This window comes from Argiope bruennichi, chromosome 8 (assembly GCF_947563725.1).
Source record: "Argiope bruennichi chromosome 8, qqArgBrue1.1, whole genome shotgun sequence".
In the NCBI taxonomy this organism is placed as follows: Eukaryota; Metazoa; Arthropoda; class Arachnida; order Araneae; family Araneidae; genus Argiope; species Argiope bruennichi.
The window spans coordinates 32,257,059-32,277,057 of NC_079158.1; the positions used below are offsets into that span (position 1 = coordinate 32,257,059).

The 19,999-nt window shown below is 33.5% G+C and overlaps 1 protein-coding gene across 4 annotated transcripts in view; it reads right to left on the bottom strand.

Moving 5' to 3' along the window:
- Window positions 1-291: 291 nt before the first annotated feature.
- Window positions 292-19,999, bottom strand: part of LOC129981146 (uncharacterized) — a 34,661-nt gene continuing 14,953 nt past the window's right edge. For 2 of the 4 annotated variants that reach the window (XM_056091850.1, XM_056091847.1), the window contains exons 2-7: window positions 15,871-16,110; window positions 14,564-14,746; window positions 13,410-13,492; window positions 10,374-10,510; window positions 7,477-7,532; window positions 292-745 (exon numbers count right to left, since the gene is read on the bottom strand). In XM_056091850.1, the coding sequence (XP_055947825.1) occupies window positions 596-745; window positions 7,477-7,532; window positions 10,374-10,510; window positions 13,410-13,492; window positions 14,564-14,746; window positions 15,871-15,987 (726 nt within the window). In that variant the 5' untranslated portion in view covers window positions 15,988-16,110 and the 3' untranslated portion in view covers window positions 292-595. Of the gene's footprint in view, window positions 746-7,476; window positions 7,533-10,373; window positions 10,511-13,409; window positions 13,493-14,563; window positions 14,747-15,870; window positions 16,111-18,104; window positions 18,565-19,999 lie in introns of those variants that run through there. The other 2 variants (XM_056091851.1, XM_056091848.1) reach the window with 2 other exon arrangements.

The following is a 19,999-nucleotide window of genomic DNA, read 5'->3' on the forward strand; positions in this document are numbered from 1 at the left end:
CTTGGTATGCGAAATTTGAAATATAGAAATTCTATTAAATATATATATATATATATATATATATATACTGCTCAGAGGATAGAAAGTTGGCGATAATTACAAAAAGATACAATTGGCATTGCTGTAAGTAAGATTCGCCTGCCTGTTTAACTTGGCGGATATGGAAGCCACAAAATCTTTTAAATACGCCACTTTGTGCAAGTAATCCTCGGTTGTCTTTATATTTTGAACTATGTTTCACTCTTCTACTAAGAATAGAAAATGCTCAAAAAAAGTCGCCATGAAACAATAGTTGGGTATTATATATATTTTATGTCAAAACAAAATTCTCTCATCTCAAGGTAAGACGATTCCTTGAAGCCGGATAATTTCAAAGCACGTCTTCTCTCACGATCAGTTGTCTTTGTTTCAATGATAACAAGGGTAATTTGAAATAGTACAAACTGTTTGTAGTCCCTATTGATGAAAAATCCACATTAAGTTATATTCTTTCTGAAGGCACATGTTTCTCTCTGTCAGACCAACTCGACAAACTGTTTTCCTCAAACTCTTTAGTTCATTGAGGAACATCGTATTCTCTCGTTGGCATTCGGTTTTATTCGAGAAATCCGTTTCCGATGATGAACGCAGGCTTGTTGCTGTTTCTCTTGGCCAGACTCATCACTTCCCTCGAAGTCAAGAAAGGAATTCTCTCTCCTTTGGGTCCACCGACGAGAAGAACAGAGTCTCCAAAATTCACCACGCTCTGTGACAAGAAAAAAAAAAAGAATCATTTTAGTTGACATGCGGATTTTCATCTCATTTTAAACACTTCCACGTTCACCATCAGAGTTTGTTTTTATTTCCCTCCAAAAGTTTGTTTTAGAAGAGTGAGTGATTTGCCAACAGCATTTTAGAAAATATTAGGTGCTTGCATGTATTTTAATCAGCGACATCTGTTGGTAAACTTGCGAAGTATCTATATAAACGACAATGATTTTGGGTTTTACCAATTTACTATTATTTTCTTGTTATCATTTTGAAAGTTTTCCGTTTAGTATATTGAGTTATTTAGTGTATAAAGACCCATTCATGGAACGCTCCAAATTGCATTTTCGACATTCATTGCTTTTTTTGCTTGCTTTGAAGAAATCTGCTGCCGAGTTCCATCAGACACTTTTAGAAAATGGCGATGCTGCTCCGTCATATCCTAATTATCGGTTTTGTTTTCAACGATTTAAGAGTGACGATTTCGATGTCAATGACAAAGAACGGTCTGGAGGGCCAAAAAATTCTAAGGCAATCATTTGAGAGACTTAATGGACAAAAATGGGAGAAAGTTATAGAAACTGATAGAAAATATTTTGATTGATATATGTTATATCAATTTTTTTTCTAAAAATGCCTTTTTAAAGTGAGAATATTGATTAAAATACATGCAATCACCTAATATTAGAAACGCCCCCATATTTCCCCCATTATTTTAATTTCTATTCCTTGTAGTAAATTATATAAACTAAAAGTTAGAAAACTCATAAAAAGTAGACTGTACTTAAATGCATCACGTATTTCGTTTAGGCCAGAGTTTCTCAAACTTAAGAGTTGCGACCAACTGGTTAATCGTGGCAAACTCTTGACCGTGACCGTGTGTATATATATATATTATATATATATATATACCGGGTAATCGGTGAAGTCTTTTTAAAGCCCTTTAAATTCAAATGGTTCTCGTATATCCAGGGAATTAACATGCACCTATAATAAAGTAATTATGTTGAATTTAAGGAAATAAGTTGCAGCGCCCTTAGTGGCGAAATAAGAAAGTTACAAAAATACCTAAAAAAAATAAAGGAGATCGCTCAAGAAGTCTAGTTAGAAAAATGTACACCATACCATAATAAAAGTACTTACTCCACAAAATTACAAATTTTCATAAGTAGTCAGTAAAATTGACGGAGACATTTGCGATTAAAATTATGAACTTACCGTGACTTCGAAAAGGGTTCGTCAAAAAATTGAAAAATGTATTATCCTGTACTCCCCGCCCAAAAATGCATTATTCCGATTTTATTGTCCTTATTACATCTATTTATTTCACTTGTTGATAAAATTTTACTTCACCATTGCCTAACTCGGAAAAACTATGTGATATTACCGAAGAAAGCATTTTTCAGGGATATACATATTTTCGGACGGACCTCGAAATTTTGAACCACGATCAGATGACAAGGGAGATACCTGAGCAGGCATCCGCCTCTCCAAACTTCTAAACCAAACCAGAGGGAGCAAATTTGGCATCGACAGATTTAACATGCGCCAGGCCTGTTAACAAGCCGATTCTTTAGTGGAATCGGGTCTCGAACCGAAAACCTTACGGTTTCCAACGGAGACCTAACCACCGGGACATCGCGGCCCTTCTTCTAGAAACATACCTACATAGATAAACTTAAAAAGCAAAAATATTAAATATAAATACAAAAGTTAAAAAAAGAAGAAGAAGATTGCAAATTGCAAGACTCGAACCGAAGACCCGCAACCCACGTGCCACTCAGATTGTTCTGACTATTGTGCTACACTGTTTACAGTTCCAATGGGAAATTGAATTTACTTCTTTTAATAATTATTTACCAAAAAAAGTTTTAATGTAAAATAGTGGGATTTCGTGAAAGATACCTATATAGAGAAACTTTAAAATGAAAAATATTAAGTATAAATACATGAGTAAAAAATAAGGCAAAAAGTGCCACTCGAACCGAGGACCCGCATCAAAACTTTAATCTTGTCCTACGTGGGCGATGCGGTGGCATGGTGGTAAGGTCTCGGCCTCGGAATTTGAAACTTTCAGTTTCGAGACCTGATTCTACGAAAGAACCGTCGTGTAAGCGGGTCTGGTGCACGTTAAATCCGTTGGGGCCAAGCGTCCTTCCGCTGTTGTGGCGTGGAAGTTTGGGGAGGGACCGCCAGCTCAGGTATCGGCTTCGTCATCTGACAGCGTTTCAAAATTACAATATCCGTCCGAAAATAGCAAACGTTGCTTTAAGACGGAAAGTTAATATAATTCAAGAAGTTCGAAGTGGAATATTCTTCTTTCAATAGTTAATTATAAAAAATATATATATTTTTAATCTTAAAACCGCCTTTTTTCAGGGAAGTTTTTTTTTTTCGTTTAATTAGTTCAATTAAAGTCCCATTTTATAGCAACACTAGGGCTATATTCGGACGGATGTAGAAATTTTGAACCGCTGTCAAATGATAGGGAAGATACCTCAGCAAGCAACCCCAGTCCAAATTTCTACACCACACCAGAGGAAGAAATTTGGCACCGACGGATTTAACATGCACCAGCCCTGTTACCACGACGGTTCTTCGGTGGAATCATATCTCGAACAGGTTACCCTCCGGTTTCCATACCGAGACATTACCACCATAGGATCGCGGCCCTTCTTCAAGAAAGATACCTACATAGATAAACTTAAAAATGTAAAAATATTAAACAGTGAGAATCTTACTTCTAAATCTAATTCCTTTACTCTCTTCCAGTTAAAGTACAAAACAAGAAATTCTGACCTACTTTTAAGTTTTTTTCCCATATTTCCGCGGCTTTTTTTTTTTTTTTTTTTTTTTTTTTTTACTACCTGGTCTCCTGGGTGACACCGAGAAATAAACAATCCGATTGCCGATCGCGTGAGTTCCCAATAAAGAAAATAATGAAAGGTTATTGTTGATGTTATCTTCGTTTCCAGTTCGATTTTTCACAATTCGTTTGTTAAAAGCTCCTAAATGCCCGATCAATAATAAAGTAAACATGTTTCCTTCGTTTTTGCACTTTGTATCGGAATATTTCCTTGTAAATGGAAATATTATCCTGATGAGTTCGTTATTCGGTCGGCACAATCACATGAAAAAAGTAATGTGGCGCGTCATCGAATCCATGACAGCATCTTGTTACTTTCTCATCTAAAGGAGTATACAAAGAGAAAGTATCGTCATCAACAAAAAATTTGAACTCTAGAATTTGATGAAACGCTTTGACCACGTTTCAGACCTTTCTAAGTAAAAAAAAAAAAAAAAAAAAAACACTTTATTTTTGAAATTATGTCTGTCTATGCATCTGTAAGCACGATAGATCAAAATCTCTTTGAAGTAGAAGGTTGAAATTTGGTATATGTTCTTTATGCCAAATTTGCGTAGACGTCCTGGCCTAGGGTTAGCGCGTCTGCCCCGTGATCTAGGCGTCCCGCATTCGAGTCCTGGCATGGGTGTTCTATATCCTGTGTTCTATCTGTGAGGTGTATGAATGAGCCCCCCACCCCCCTGCAAAAAGGGGTTGTGCAAGCGAGTGTGTGAGTTTCATCTTCATATGAGCTAAAGTCTGACTTCTGCCCTCGAGTGCTCAGGGGTCCTCACCCTCAGGAGCTACTGCACCCCTCTTTCCCCTATCCCTTGCACTTGGTTTGAATTGGTGTTACATCCAAGGGGAGTAGGCAACAAAACAACACCGAATTTGTAGATTTCTATCAAATTTTGAGTAAAATCTGTTCAAACGATTATAGAAGAAAGAAAGCTAGATAGATAAAATTCGGTATAGAGATTTAACATCTAGACGAATGAAATTTGGTGTGCCATTTTTAGACCAAATTTTGAGATTCTTATTATATTTTTGACGAAATCTACTCTAAAAAAGTCTAGATGTTCGACTGCAAGGGAGCATGATTACTTCGAAATGTAAAGAAAATGGGTGATCAAAAATTGGTACTCAGAATTAGCATTTAAAATGTAGATTTATACCAAATTTGGAGCTAAATCCATCAAGGAATCACCTGTCTGTCTTTCTGTATATTTACATGCAATAATACATTAAGCAAAAAATTGGATAAACGAAATTTGATATGTAATTTTATTACTACAATTATAATTTGTCCCAGACTTTAGTTCCATCTATCTAAAAAAAAAGACTTTCGAAAAAAAGGATTTCTTTACTATATTGTATAGTACAAAATGCCCTATTGCAGCAGACTGAAAATAAAAATCTGAACACTCGTGGTTTTCACTGTCTTTTCGAAGGTTTATAATTTTATGCTGTTAACACTTTTATTGGGTAATCACAACTGGCTACTCCTACCCGCCGGAAGGCACTCGGAAGAATCTGAATGACCGATCGGCACAACAGCAATACTGGTGGGAACTGTGGTTAAGTCCTAAGGGCCATCACCGGCCACGGTACAATCTAAACCGTGGGAGGCACATTTCGTCATTGATGGAAGGAGCCAGAACCCCACCTTTTTCTGCACCTACCAGGGTAGCGAGAACTAACCACCATGCCGGCAGCTTCTCGTCCTTAATTCCTGGTGTCCCTCTCCGTGGGACACTTATTTTTTTTATTAGGTAGCATGCGATAAAGTTTCAAAGAGACCACTCCTACTAGTTTTAAGCGATGAAATTGTATCACAGACTTTTTCCTTTTGTAGTATGTGCAGTGAATTCTAAAAAGAATTGCAGTGGAGCATTTAATGCTTATTAAATGAGATAAATTGACACTATCGAACAAAGAAAATTTTAAGGTAGGAGAATTTAACTCTTTTTACCATCAGATTTAACCCCCCCCCCCGGCGGCACATCGAAATGAGGATGAGATGTTGATAAATACATGCCTAAAATACAAATTCCATTTCCGGATACTATTAACCGCATACCAGGGATTAATCGCCAAGCAACTCGCCAAAGATGACACGATAGATTCAGTAAAAATGCTAAATTTATGCCAAAAGTTAATATTTCGTAACTATTGTACACCAAAGCCATGTTTTCTGGTATGACGAGTTTATTAGAAAGTATGCGAGAACGTTTTGTGTAGACCATCCCACTGGTTATTCTTAGATTTATGACTGAAAAATTCACATTCATTTGAGGTGGAGATTTGTTCCTTAGTGACAATATGTTTTTTTAAAAAAACAAATCATTTATTTATTTATTTTTATTTTGCTGATTCCTAATACTTTGTTGGCTTCCAACAGTATTATTTAAAAGCATAATATATGTCAGCAAGCCAGTTTGCTGATATTAATGCTGTTTATCTATATATCTTTTAAATTCGTGTAAAATCTCACACTAAAATTTTCTTTGGTATTTGGTGGTACTGCTTTGATGTTCAATGGCTAGCAGTTCATTCAGCCAGAGCTCCTTAATATCGCCATCGCCACTGTAAAGACATTGTACTGTATATGTTAAATACTGGATGAAGTGGTTAAGCTATGCAAACAGTAAACAATTAATCTTACATTGTGGTGGATTTCCAACAATGCAGAATAGGCAGCTACTTAGAGCCATTAAAATAACGATGGGCCCAGTGAAAAATTAATTTAAAAATGCTGCTAGATTATTTCCCAAATAACTAAATTTGAAAAGCATATATATATTCTATGAAATATAAAATATTACTATATCATTAACATGGGGCCGTGGTGGCCTGGTGGTAAAGTCTCGGCTTGTGAGCCGTAGGGTTTCAGGTTCGAGACCTCATGCACCGAGGTCTGTTGCACGATAAAGCCGTCAGGGCCAAACATCCTCCCGTTGGTGTGAGGTGTGGAGAGGGGGGGTGCCAGCTCAGGTGTCGTCCTCATCATCTGACCGCGGTTCAAAATTACGACGTCCGTCCCAAAATAACCCTAGCGTTGCTTTAAACGGGACATGTTTATTGTACACCAAAGCCATGTTTTCTGGTATGACGAATTTATTAGAAAGTGTTAATAATAAACACTTTGACAAATGTAATTAAGCAGACTCCTTTTTGTGGTATTATCTTGTAACTTTAAAAGAGAAATTTTTGCATATATGTAAATTAATATTGTGTATCTCGGAAACGGCTCAAGAGATTTGGATCAAATTGTATATTTAGATAGGGTTTTACTTTTTAAGTTTATCTATATAGGTGTTTTTCCTGAAAAAACACGATTTTAAGCAAAAGGAAACTTTTTTAATAACTAAATATTGTCATGTGGTTATATATGACTTACATGACTTTCATGAATTTTTCTCATGCTCGACACCGCGTTTGCAATTCAATTAGATTTCGTTTTTAACTTTAAACGAACCATAGGATAAGATTTTATTTACGATTTTACAAAAATAAATAAATAAATAAAATGCCGAGTGTCCATGTGCTGTTCACTTAACAATAACAGCATTTATTAAAAAAAGACCCTGAGTGCCTGATTACTTAATATTTTAAACAAATGTGAATAAATTATAAAGTTACACATTTTCGAAATGCTCTAATATATGATTTCCTGGTTTCGGTTATCAAATAGGAGTAAAATCAATCAATTGAATATTCATTCAATAATTATTCGTGGAACAAAAATGTGAATTTACAAAATCCACAAAAAAAAATGACAAAATATATCAAAATGTTAATGTTATATAAATTTACAAAAAAAAAGTTTCGAATTTTTAAAATTTACTTGAAATTGTCATTAAAAAAGATCATTGTAAACAAACCTGCGTTTTGCGAAGGAAATCTATTCCAAGAGTGATATCTGCCATATTATTTTCCACTGAAAAATAAAAAATAAGAAATAAGAAATAAATAAACACAATTTTTTAAAACACACTTTTATTAGTATGCTAAAAAGTAATGTATTTTTTTCCTTGTTCTAATCATTTTCTTCCTTTCAATTTAATTTATAATTCAGCATTATAAATATTACAAATTTCTGAACTCAATGTATTTTTTTTTCTTGTTCTAATCATTTTCTTCCTTTTGATTTAATTTATAATTCAGCATTATAAATATTACAAATTTCTGAACTCAATGTATTTTTTTTCTTGTTTTAATCATTTTCTTCCTTTTGATTTAATTTATAATTCAGCATTATAAATATTACAAATTTCTGAACTGATTTTTCTCAAATTCGTTACCAGATCATGATACAGAATCAAAATTTAATTAAATCCATGTGCTAATTAATAACGAAATTCTGAAAATATTAAAATATTGTATTGACATCGACAAAACGTAAATGTACAAAATATCAGACAATCAAAAAGAGGCATGTTAAATTACACCCGAAGTAGGAATCTTTTTCGCCACTAGACCTTATCAGTGACAGAGAAATTAAATGACGTCGGGGGAATGGCATTATATTTTATATTCCTTTTTAGTATTTTATTTAAAAAATGCTATGATTACACTAATGACTCGTTCTTAATCTTGTTGCCCTTAGGAGTATATACCCTCCTGTCGCTATATCACTGGATTTTGAATATAAAAACACTTATAAATTTGAATCATAGTAAATAAAACACAGTAAATAAAATAAATAAAAATATATAATAAAATACACAAAAATTAATATAAAAGAAATTGAATCATTCATTCAATGCAGAAACTCATTCATTTAAATGATATTCCTAACAATGCATTTTTAGAGCCGGGATAACCTGGTTGGCAGGGCGTTAGAATCGCATCCCTTGGGTTGTGCATTCGACCACCCCCCCTCCGAAAACTTTACTTGGATATAATGACTAGTGCACGTAGAAAACTGTATATCAGAACACGTATATCAGAAAGTATTAAAGTTCCACGACTAATAATTACTAATTGTTTCCAAATGAGAATTTTTAATTAAAAACCTATTTAATATGGCATGTTACTTATTTCGATTATCTCATCCATTTCAGTGATTTCGAAATATATATCTAATCTTTTGGGATTAATCAAACGCAGAATAGTCCTAAATTGAAACTTGAAAGGAGAAACAGCTTTTACCATGGGTGAATTTAGAAAGATACGATTTGGCATGAAGCCCGTTGGCTGACACTCAATTTCCAAATCTTGTTTCGATACATTTCGGAAACAGTAGAAAATAACAGTTTCTGAAAATGGTAGATTTTTTCTCTTTCTTCTTTCAAATCGCAATGCTATTATTAGAAAAACATAAATATTAAAGTATGATTGGTAAAATACTAGCATTTCGGGAAGAAAAGAAAGTTGAGTTAAAAGTACATAAAGTGCCATTTTTTTTTTCTTGTGTTTATATTCCATTTCTCTATTTGTTCTTGTTTCAGTTGGAAAAATGAAACTCCAGATCAGCTGGAAAAAAATTCATTTGTGGCAATAAAATCGTTACTTTGTTCTTATTAAAATTTGTTTCTTTCTAATTACAACTGTTTTATAATTATTTAATAGCTAAATTTATTCAATTTCGAATTAGTTCTTTCAAAAAAAAAAAAAATTGGGTTGTTGTGAAATAGATCCATTTCTCTAGATTTATATCATTAAAGATATCTTATGAAGAATTCAATCCTTTATTTGCTAAATTATTTTACCATCAATTTTTCAAACTTATTTTTGAACCATTAGCTAAGTTTTGGTACAGAATAAACCCAAGAAGAAAAAAAAAAAACATTATTAGTTAATTGAAATATTTTAATTAATTAGATTAATAAAAAACGTTTAATATTATTTTTAGTTGATATCTGCTACTTTCTATTGGAAATGCGTTCTTCCAAATACTGTTAGAAAAAATAATCATATTGTGAAGATATCAGCCGGATTTAAACAGCACTTTAAAGTACCGTCGGTAAATAAAGGGTTAAATAAAAAAATTTCAATTCTCTGAATTTGGTAACTTTTAAAAAAAAATTACATAGAAAAGGATTCTTTTGATGAATTTGGCTCAATTACTTGATACCATACTAAATTAAGCCTTAAATACAGTAACATCATTCAGATGCGATAACGCCCTGTGAGAAAACCCGCCTTTTTCTAATCTTTTAGAATTACATTTTTCATATTCATATTCTTTTGTAATCTTTTCTTCTTCTCTATCTGAAAGATCTGTCTGAAATATTTAACAATAATCTATCCCGATTTTCTTGAAATTTTTATTATAAAAATAAATTTATAACAGATGGTCAGAAATAATTTACCTGTATTATGCAACAACTGCTATCGATAAGAATGCCTGAAATGTATTTAAAGAATATTTTTCTCTACAAGCTAGTACTGGAAAATTAAATAGGCAAAGTAGGTAATTGCCTAGGATCCTTCAAACTATTGGCATTCCTAAATCATTGAGAATTTTTATGCTATATTTTTAGATTGATTTAATTTTCTTCTTGCCTTTGATTTCCAAGGTGTTTGAATTTATTCACATTAAAACAATAATTATTTAAATTTCATAAAATTATTTGCAGGAATCTTTTTTAACTTCATGTTTATAAGTTTATATATATATATATATATATCAGTGTAAATCGGTTTGTTTCACAGTTGGAAAAATCTTGAGAATAAAAAATCTAATCTAAAAAAACAATATTAAGCTGAAGTATTTGCTGCCTCAATCCTATAATCTACATACTTGGCAGTATGCTTTTTTTTCATAATGACTCACCAATGTTAAACTGGGCCACTTGCTGCCACGATCCTATGGTTAGATCTATATACTTGACTTTGCCTTTCATTTCTGGTTGGTTAACTGCCAAAGGATTGAAAACTTGAGACATGTCTGGAATGATCTGATCCAGCACTCTATAAAAATGATATTTTTAATTAATAAGAAATAAATGTCCAACTTTAAAATGTAACAAACATTCATTTATCGGCAATTGTTAAACCCATCATGTAGTCAAAAAATTTCAAATCCAAACAGAAGTATTTTAACACACACAATAAAAACCCCATCAAACAAATGATTATTTATCATTTATTTGTAAAGAAAGCCAAATCAATAAACTTAACTTTTGTAATTTACTGTTAGGAAGTCATGATTATATTTGTACACCCTTAACTGCAATATTATCAGTTTTATGTAATCAAGAGGAAATCTTAAAAACAAATTTACAAGGATTTCGATCTTCTAATACGTAACATCGAAGGGTGATGAATGTTTTAGGTTTGATTTGTCTATCTTTATTTTTAAATTTTTTTCTTAATAATAGAGCAGCGATAAAATATGCACGCAAAACTAAACTAAACTCAGTGGCACGACAGCCCATGTGGGTCAAGGCCTACAGTTCCCATATCTGCTTTCCTGACCGATGGCCTTGGGGTGCAAGGCATATGTCCAGGTTAAGCCGCGGTCCAACGGCCGGATGGTCTTCACAGATGTGGTCATAAAACTGTCACCCTTCCTTCGTGGTGCCACCCCCGCCTGTGGCAGCGGACCCACGACCAGAGAAATCTTCAGACGGCACGCGTTCCCCTTTCGACCGCTCAAAACCCTCAGTTTCTTTGACTCACTTCCCCCCCATAGCCCAAACAAATTTTCCGGCTCTTTGATGTTTATCCATCTACCGACATTTTGCGGGAAACTACAGGCGTACCACGGACGAAGGGGGAGTGTGGTCCCCCAGTGGGTTGGATGTCAGATTTATGACCAAATCCGTGAGGTGGCAGGTAGTTGGACCGCCGCTTCAGGTTGCCAGCCTAATGCGGAACCCCCGTGTTTTGTTCCCAAGCACGCTTGGTCCTCAGTTTATCGACCCACTGAAGGGGTGAAAGGTTGAGTCGACCTTACCCAGCCCGAGGATCGAACCTCGGACCTGTGCGTTGGGAGCAAGAAGCGCCACCGAGCTTCATATGCACACAAAAGACGTATTTAATATCATCACAATTCGCGCGAATAAAAATCCAGAAACAAAGGCAATAAAAACATTTTTTTTAAATACTCAAAAATGTTTAATTCAATAAACTTAGAGGAAAAGATTCAATGTTATTTTAAAAGGATGTACAAATATTGCGCAGTAATGTGGTGCGGGAAAACTATTACATTTTGATTCGTTTTCAAATAAAAATCCAATTAAAATATTTTAAAAAAAGCATCGCTATTTGGGTATCTTTTACCCAATAAACAATTAAGATACAGATCTGGTAGCTCTAGATCCGAAGATCTGTTCTGTAGAGCGTTTTGAATTATTTATTCCTTACTCATGTCGCATTAAACAATTTACAACAAGTTTAATACAGCCAAATTAATAAACATTATCAAGATAAAAATTGTTCAAAAGCATTTTTGTGTTGGCCTGTGTCCATCTTCTCCATTTTGTGGACTATTCATAGGATTCATTTAATCGCGGTTGTCATTTCATCCAATTCCGAAGATAATTAAAAATTTCTTATATTAATATATTCAAAACGATAACAAGTTATCCCATTTGTGTGGTGTGAGAGTTTGAGGGTACCAATGTCGATGTCTTTCTCATCATCGGACCATGGTTTAAAATTATGAGGTTCATGCCAAAATAGTCATATTGTTGCTTCTGAAAGAAGCATAAATATAAATAAACTAAACTCAAAGATAAGGGATTTTTGCGGAATTTTTTAAGAATCTGTTTATTATAAAAGTGGGTAATATCATTCATGTTTATAAAGCAATGTCGCAAAATTTCTGGAGATAGGTTTGATTTTCTTTTAAATTAGCTTAAATTACTGTACTGTTAATTGCAATTGGGATCAAACAATTCATAGGTAAATGAATTTGGATTTATACAAAGTTTATTTAAAACGGTACAATGTAAATTTGTCAAAAATAACTTAGCATGCTATGAATAAGTTTGCGTATGCTCTGTTAGTACGGAGGGCTACCAAAAAAATATTTTTATTCTCGAATAATGATATTTAGTATTACTTCAATACTAATAAAATATTTGAACTCAAATACAGCACAAAATTTATAAAAAAGAAGAAAAAAAAATGGTTTGAAATTTTAGATTCAACTCAACACAAGTAGATTCTAGATTCAAGTAGATTTTAGATTCAATTCAACACAAGTAAAAAGAATTCAGAACATTCTCTCTTATTTTCTCACAAAACAATAGCCAATATCATAAGGTGTAATATTGTCCATAATAAAGAGATTTTTTTTTCTTCTTCAATTTCGTTTTGTATCTTCATGCTGTTTAGAAATTCGTGAAAGGAAATTACCCCTGAATCTCATACCAGCTTTCAACGGCGCTTTAGTATTAGAATATTTCTCTGATATTGAATAAATACTATCAAAGAGATATCTCCTTGCTAATAATATACTGTCTGAAATTAATTGCGAAATCATTGAAGTTTTCTTAAGCTTGGGACTATTTTAAGAAAAAAAATAACAAAAATTTCATATTCTGACTTGGAAACATCTTCAGACTAATTAACGTATTCTAATTTCGCTTTTTGGCTTTAAAACATATTCTAACTAACATATTCTGATTGCCTATTCTGACTTTGGAACGTATTCTGATTAACTTTTGAAAGGTATTCTAACGTATTCTAGCTAACATATCTAACATATTCTGGTTTCGTATTCTGACTAAGAATACACATCGTAATTAGTTTAGAAAGGCACGTAATAATTTTTTTTTTAGCTTAGAAATACTCATAGTAATTATTTTAAATAAGATATGCACATTGATATTACCTCTACATAAAAAACACATAAAATTACCTTAGCTTCCGTGCAAAATCCATTGTTATTGTTGACACAGTCTCTGATGTGCTTATCAAAGCATACCCTTCGACTCCATTGCACTGTATGGAAGAAAATTCAAAAAAGTATGAGCGAATTTTTTTTAAAAAAAAATAAGTGAATGCCGAATTTAAGAAAACAAAAACTTAAGGTTATCTCGTATAAATTATTTGAAAGAAAAAAAAAACTCTTAGATGAAGTATGTGTTTATAACGCCATTGCTTTCATGTCGATGAATTTTTCAAAATGGTCAAACACATTCTCATTAAAATTAAAATGTAAATTGTTAGTTAAATATATTTACATTATCTCAATATATTGTTTACAGAAAATAAAAACTTAAGAATAATTCTTCTTTGTGTCAAAGATGATTTTGTCTCTAGTTAAAACTTCAGAGATGAATTGCAAAAAGTGTATCTCAGATCATATGCATATTTATAGCTAATATAACTCTGCTAAATCTGAAGCAGAGAAATATATGTAACAATTTTCTTCCTGGTTCATTGAAGGACCTTAGATAATCATTGAGAATTCTTATAGAACATGACATTGCATGAGAATCTTGAGATTTTATGTATTTCGTGTAGTTTTATTACATTAATATCTCGTTTTAAAACAACATTAGGACTATTTTGGGACGGCCCTTGTAAGTTTAAACCGCGTTCAGATGACGAAACAGACACCTGGGCTGGTATTCCCTCTCCTAACTACCGCGCACCTTTAACGGGAGGACATTAAGCCTCCAATGGATTTTGCATACACCTGATTCGCTTACACGGTGGTTCTTCGATGACATCAAATCTCGAACTTGGAACCTGCCGATCGTGACGTCGAGACCTTACCCCCAGGTCACCATGGTCTTGATATATCTCGATTCATCAGAAATGAAAAGCCATGTTGCATGTATAAATCCAATTTATACTCGAAATTATGTGGTAACCGGGCACAAATACTGCAGTGTATTGGCTCATCCATGAATTATTTAATTTGGTTGAATTTACAGATTAATTCGGGAATACTTTTGACCGATTATATTCATCGATTGCAGAATCATGAGTCCATGCTTTGGACCAGATGCTACCTGATTGGCTAGTTTTTTTTATACGATGACTGAATTCTGAAGATGAACTCACCTCACATCTTATTACAGGAGGCATGTGCATTCTTCCTAGACGAGAATCTTCGTCGAAAAGCGAAGCAGATAAATTCCCAAGATAGGAGTTCCGACGTGGAGTACCCCCGTTTCTGACGGGGGATTCGGTTACAGTGTAAGTCTTGACTGGCGTTGTCTCGTATGCCGAATGTCCTGAACTAAGCTGGAAAAAAAAAGGAATAAATTGAGTTTAAGAATTTAAATCTTTAACTCAAGTAATATTTTATAAATATTCTTCATTATTTTTGTTAAATGAGAGAATAAAGATATCAAATCAAATCGAACCCCTTTATAGTATACGATTAAATAAATTATGAGTGCATGACTAAGAGCAATCAAGGAATGGTCACAAAAGGTGAAAACTTGGAGTAAAATTCCAAGCCTTGTATAATCTATAATACTAATTTCCTCAATACACAGAAATTTACTTAAGTAACAAATACGTTTGCAAATGCTCAAACAAGTTCTGGATAACATCTTATGCATCTACCAATAATGACATTGCAATGTTTCTTTACTTCATTTAATGATACAAAAGGCTGCTGTTACAAATTTTGTTTAATCATAGAAAGTAAGTGGAAAAAGAGAATGAGATCAAAAGATTAATGAGAAAAGTGAGTAGACATACGTACTGCTTCTGATGAAAAACTATATAAGCATTAAATATCAACATAAAAAAAGGGGAAAATATTGTTGTTCCACCAGGACAATAATGAAGAACCAGCGTGAGTGGTCTTGCCAAAATTTTCTCGTGTATTCTCTAATAAACTTGTCGCCAGAGAACGCTTTGTATGCCATTGGCGTACAACATTTACGATATATTAATTTTTGACATGAATTTAGATTTGTAATGAATCTATCACGTCATCCTTGGGAAGTTATTCGGCGATAACTCTCTGACATTCGGGTAGAGTATCCGAAAATCGAAAAATCTGGTTTAAATATTGTTAAAATGAAGATGTTTTGGCGATTCAGTTGGGTACTTATTGATTTTAACGATGACCAAAAAGCGGCAAGAAAAAATTTCGCCAATTTGGCGATTACAATCGTCAAATTATATAGCATGTCATTCGCACTTTCAAAATTTTTCATAATAAATAATAATGCATTTGAGCATTTTTTTATAATTTGGCGAAATTTTTCTTGGCGCTTTTAGGTCGACGTTAAAACCGAAATGTACCTTCAGTTGTAATTATTACCTTCATTTCGTACTGAAAAGAGACTGATTATAATTCCGCCCATGTAAAACAGGAAGAAGAAATATCTTTTTCTCCAATGCCTACTTACTCTTTCGATGTCCGAGTTGTTTTTGTCCAGAGACTCGAGTGTGCTGGACTTTCCTCTGTTTCTCCTCTGCTGTCGTCGGAGTGCGAGCAAGCGTATGTCCACTTCCCCATCACTCATTTTCGCTGCACTTCCTCATCTTCGGACAATCGGTGACCAGGGTTGCTGCAACTCTCATCTGACTATCTTTCTCTCTCAACATGCGAACCAGTTCAATCTGAAGACTGGTTAGAATTCTTTCAACTAAAAATAACATAAATCACACATTACATAAGAAAATGATGTGTTGGAATCTACTTTAGTGTGCCAAAGGATGTCAAGTCGCCAATACAAAAAGAAAATTGTTACTATGATAAAGAATGCAGTGAAACAGTCACAGTAAAAGAGTAATCTGTTTTCAGTTTAACAAAAAAATAATAATAAAAATTTTTTGAACATTTAACAATTGTTCTGGCTTCTTTGAATTCTAAGAGTAAAAATCTCTTCTACCGGCTGAGCATGCGTTTATAATGAGGTATTATGGTAGAGTTTGCAATATCTGCGGCAACTCAGGAGTGTACCTGGCACAATTTTTATTTACTTAAAAAAAATTGTTTGTTTGTTTGTTTCTTTCTTATGGCACTTGCCACTGACAAGCCCGCTGTTACGAAGACAGCGATTTAAGCCTGAGGGGGAATGTCTCTTATTTTTTATAGCAGCGCCAACTAGGGCCAAGAGTACGACTTTGCCACTCACGCATCACTCATTCGCTTGCACAACCCCTTTTTACAGGAGGGCACATTCACACATCTCACAGATAGAACAACAGAAGAACAACCATGCCCAAACCGGGACTCGAACCTGGAACGCCCAGATCACGGGGAGGACGCGCTACCCCTATGCCAAAACGCCGGCCTTAAAAAAAAAAAAAAAAAAAAAAAAAAAGTTAGATATATTAACCACAGGAATTGCAAAGTAGTAGCTATACTAAAATATTGAAAGCAAGGAATTTTTTCCATTTATTTATTTGAATAAAACAAATGAAATAGACAAAAACCTTACTTTCGATAACAGCAGCATATGAACTAGACACTGGCAACACCTCCTAAAGAAAAGATCTTCGTTTCTACTTTTCAGAACTTCTTGAGTCCGAAAAACACATCTTTAGAACTATGTCTGATTATCTGTCTGCCTATGAATTTAATTAAAAGACCTTAAACTAAACGAGTGAAATTTGGTATATGGACTTACGACCGAATTTTTAGTTATCTGCAAAATTTTGAGTGGAATTCATTCAGAGGATATCTGTCTGGCTGCTCAAATATAAATGAACTCGATAACTTCAAGACATAAAGAGCTTGATAAAAAAAAAATACGGTGCACAGCTTTAGCATCAAAATTAAGATTCTTATCTAATTTCGATCGAATTCCGTCAAACCATCTGTTTCTTTGTGCTTTCGCATATATGTAAACACAATAAATTATAAATACAATGATTTAAAGCAATGAAATTCGATATGTGATTTTGTGACTATTGTTTGCCAACGGATTCCAAAATCTTCCGCACTTTTGCGCATGTGTTGGGATGGGTTCAATTTGACAAATTAGGGATGAGAGGAGAAATGAAAGTAAGAGATGTTTATATTTAACAATAAAATGAATTCCAATAATCCTCATATTCTTCTGCGTCTCACCCCTTAGTAAGATAGAATAGTCGAAAAGTGGTCGTCTCAGGACAATTGTAACTCTATTAAATTTTGGTAATAATCAAAAAAACTGTTCAAATGATATATTCCCATAATAGTAAAAATGCGAAATTCACCCTTAAAATCCATATTTTGTATCTATTGTTCACCAATACTGTACAAGGCGTTAGCGATCTTAATCAAAACCCACAATGTTTATTCAGGGGAGGAAGGATAAGACCTCTATTGAAGAGTATGCAAAAAAGTTTCGAGAAGTTTACTCTGCTGGTTAATAATAAAGTTTTGATGGACTATTCGATCCCATAGAAGTTTATGTCCAATCTTGATGAGATTCATTAAATAATACTTTCCCATATTTGCCTTAAACTGATCGCGCTTCTTAGGATTTTGAGAACGGGATATAAATGGAGTGAGCATTAAAACACCATTTTATACTTTTCGTTGTTGAAATCTTAAAAAAAAAAAAAAAAAAAAAAAATGGAAAAAGAAGTAGACTGAATCTAATTTAATTTGTTTGACTCTCTGATTTGTTTGATAAATATTGTTACAAACCCGTAATTTTTGATACCCGGCACGAATAGTCATCCTGGGAAAAACCGTAAAACCTTTGTAAGATCTATCTTGTGCGTGCTGAGCTTGGCGACGAATTTGGCGACAAAATGGATCATACTGGAAAGTTCGAGAAGTTTCATGATCCATCCAGTAGGAACCGAGATACACCCAGAGACGTCCTGATTGGTCTGGGAGATTCTAGTCCCGCCTCCCGGAACTATAAAAGATAGGCACTCTGAAGCTGCAGAGAAGTCAAAACAATGAATTTATACACAAATTAATTAGTGTTAACACAGAAGACGGATCAATCTGGAAACTTGTCAAAACTTTTAAAAGTAAAAAACAAAAAATTCCGGCCCTTAAAGGCCCTGCTAGTATTGCAATAACTGATAAAGAAAAAGCAAATTGCCTGGCGGCTAGCCTTGAGAAACAATTTCAACTTAATGAATTGAGCAATTTCACCACAGAACATAATGTAAATAATACAGTCAAAAGCTTTCTCTACTCATTGCCACAAAAATTTATTAATATTCCCCCTCCCTCAACTGATGAATTAAAGGATCATATTAAAAAACTTAATATCAAAAAAGCCCCTGGCCTTGACAGTATTAACAACAAAATGTTAAAAACACTTCCGGACAATTACCTAAAATTTTTAATTAATATAATTCATAGCATTCTCAAATTAGGACATTTTCCCATGTTATGGAAAACAGCTGCAGTTATCCCCATGTTAAAACCAGGAAAAGACCCAACTGATCCCTGCAGTTATAGACCCATATCCCTACTCTCCTCTGTCAGCAAAATTGCTGAACAGATAATTCTCAATAGATTAAATAATTACCTAGGCGAACATAATATACTAACACCTGAACAATTTGGATTTCGCCGTAACCTATCTACAACCCACCAATTAATTAGAGCAGTAGAATTCATTGAGGAAGGTTTTGAAAATAAACAAAAAACTGCAGCGGATTTCCTTGACATTCAGAAAGCTTTTGACAGAGTTTGGCAAGATGGTCTTATATACAAGCTAATTAATTACAACATACCCCCACACCTTATCAAAATTATAATTTCTTACCTCAGTTACAGATCCTTTAAAATCAAGATAAACAATGAATTTTCTGAAGTAAAACCTATTCTTGCAGGTGTACCTCAAGGATCTAAACTAGGGCCAATTTTATTTTCCTTGTTTATTAATGATATCCTCAAGCAATTTAACACTATGTTGTGCATGTACGCTGATGACACTGCAATACTATCTAGAAACAAAAATCAAAATTTCATTACCATAGCTTTAAACCGACATATTAAATCTCTTGAGGACTGGTTCGTCGAATGGAAAATAAATGCTAGTAAAACTGAAGCTATAGTTTTTAATAAAAAGAACTGTAAAAAGAATTTCTCCCCAGTTAAAATTAAAAATCAAACTGTCCCTTGGTCTAAGGAATGCAAATATTTAGGCGTTATTCTAGACAGTAAATTAACTTGGAAATCCCACTTTATTTACACAGCTAAAAAGTTTCGAGACCTAACTCGTAAATTTTATCCCTTAATTTCTCGAAACTCCAAAATGAGTAGACAAAATAAAATGCTTATTTACTCTGCCTACTTGCGTCCAGTATTAACTTATGCCTGCGCTGTGTGGCGATATGCTGCCAAGACTAATCTTAGACTTATTGAACGCCAGCAAAATAACTTAATTAGAAGTTTCTGCAATATGAAATACTACATGCCCAATATAAATATGTACTTATGCCTAGACTATCCCCCTCTTAAAAAATTCATTAAAAATGTAGCCACTAACTTCTTTAAAAAACATGGATAAGAATGAAAATGAAGCAATAGCTAAAATCCCTAAATATAAACCATCTACAAACTCTAGAAGACTC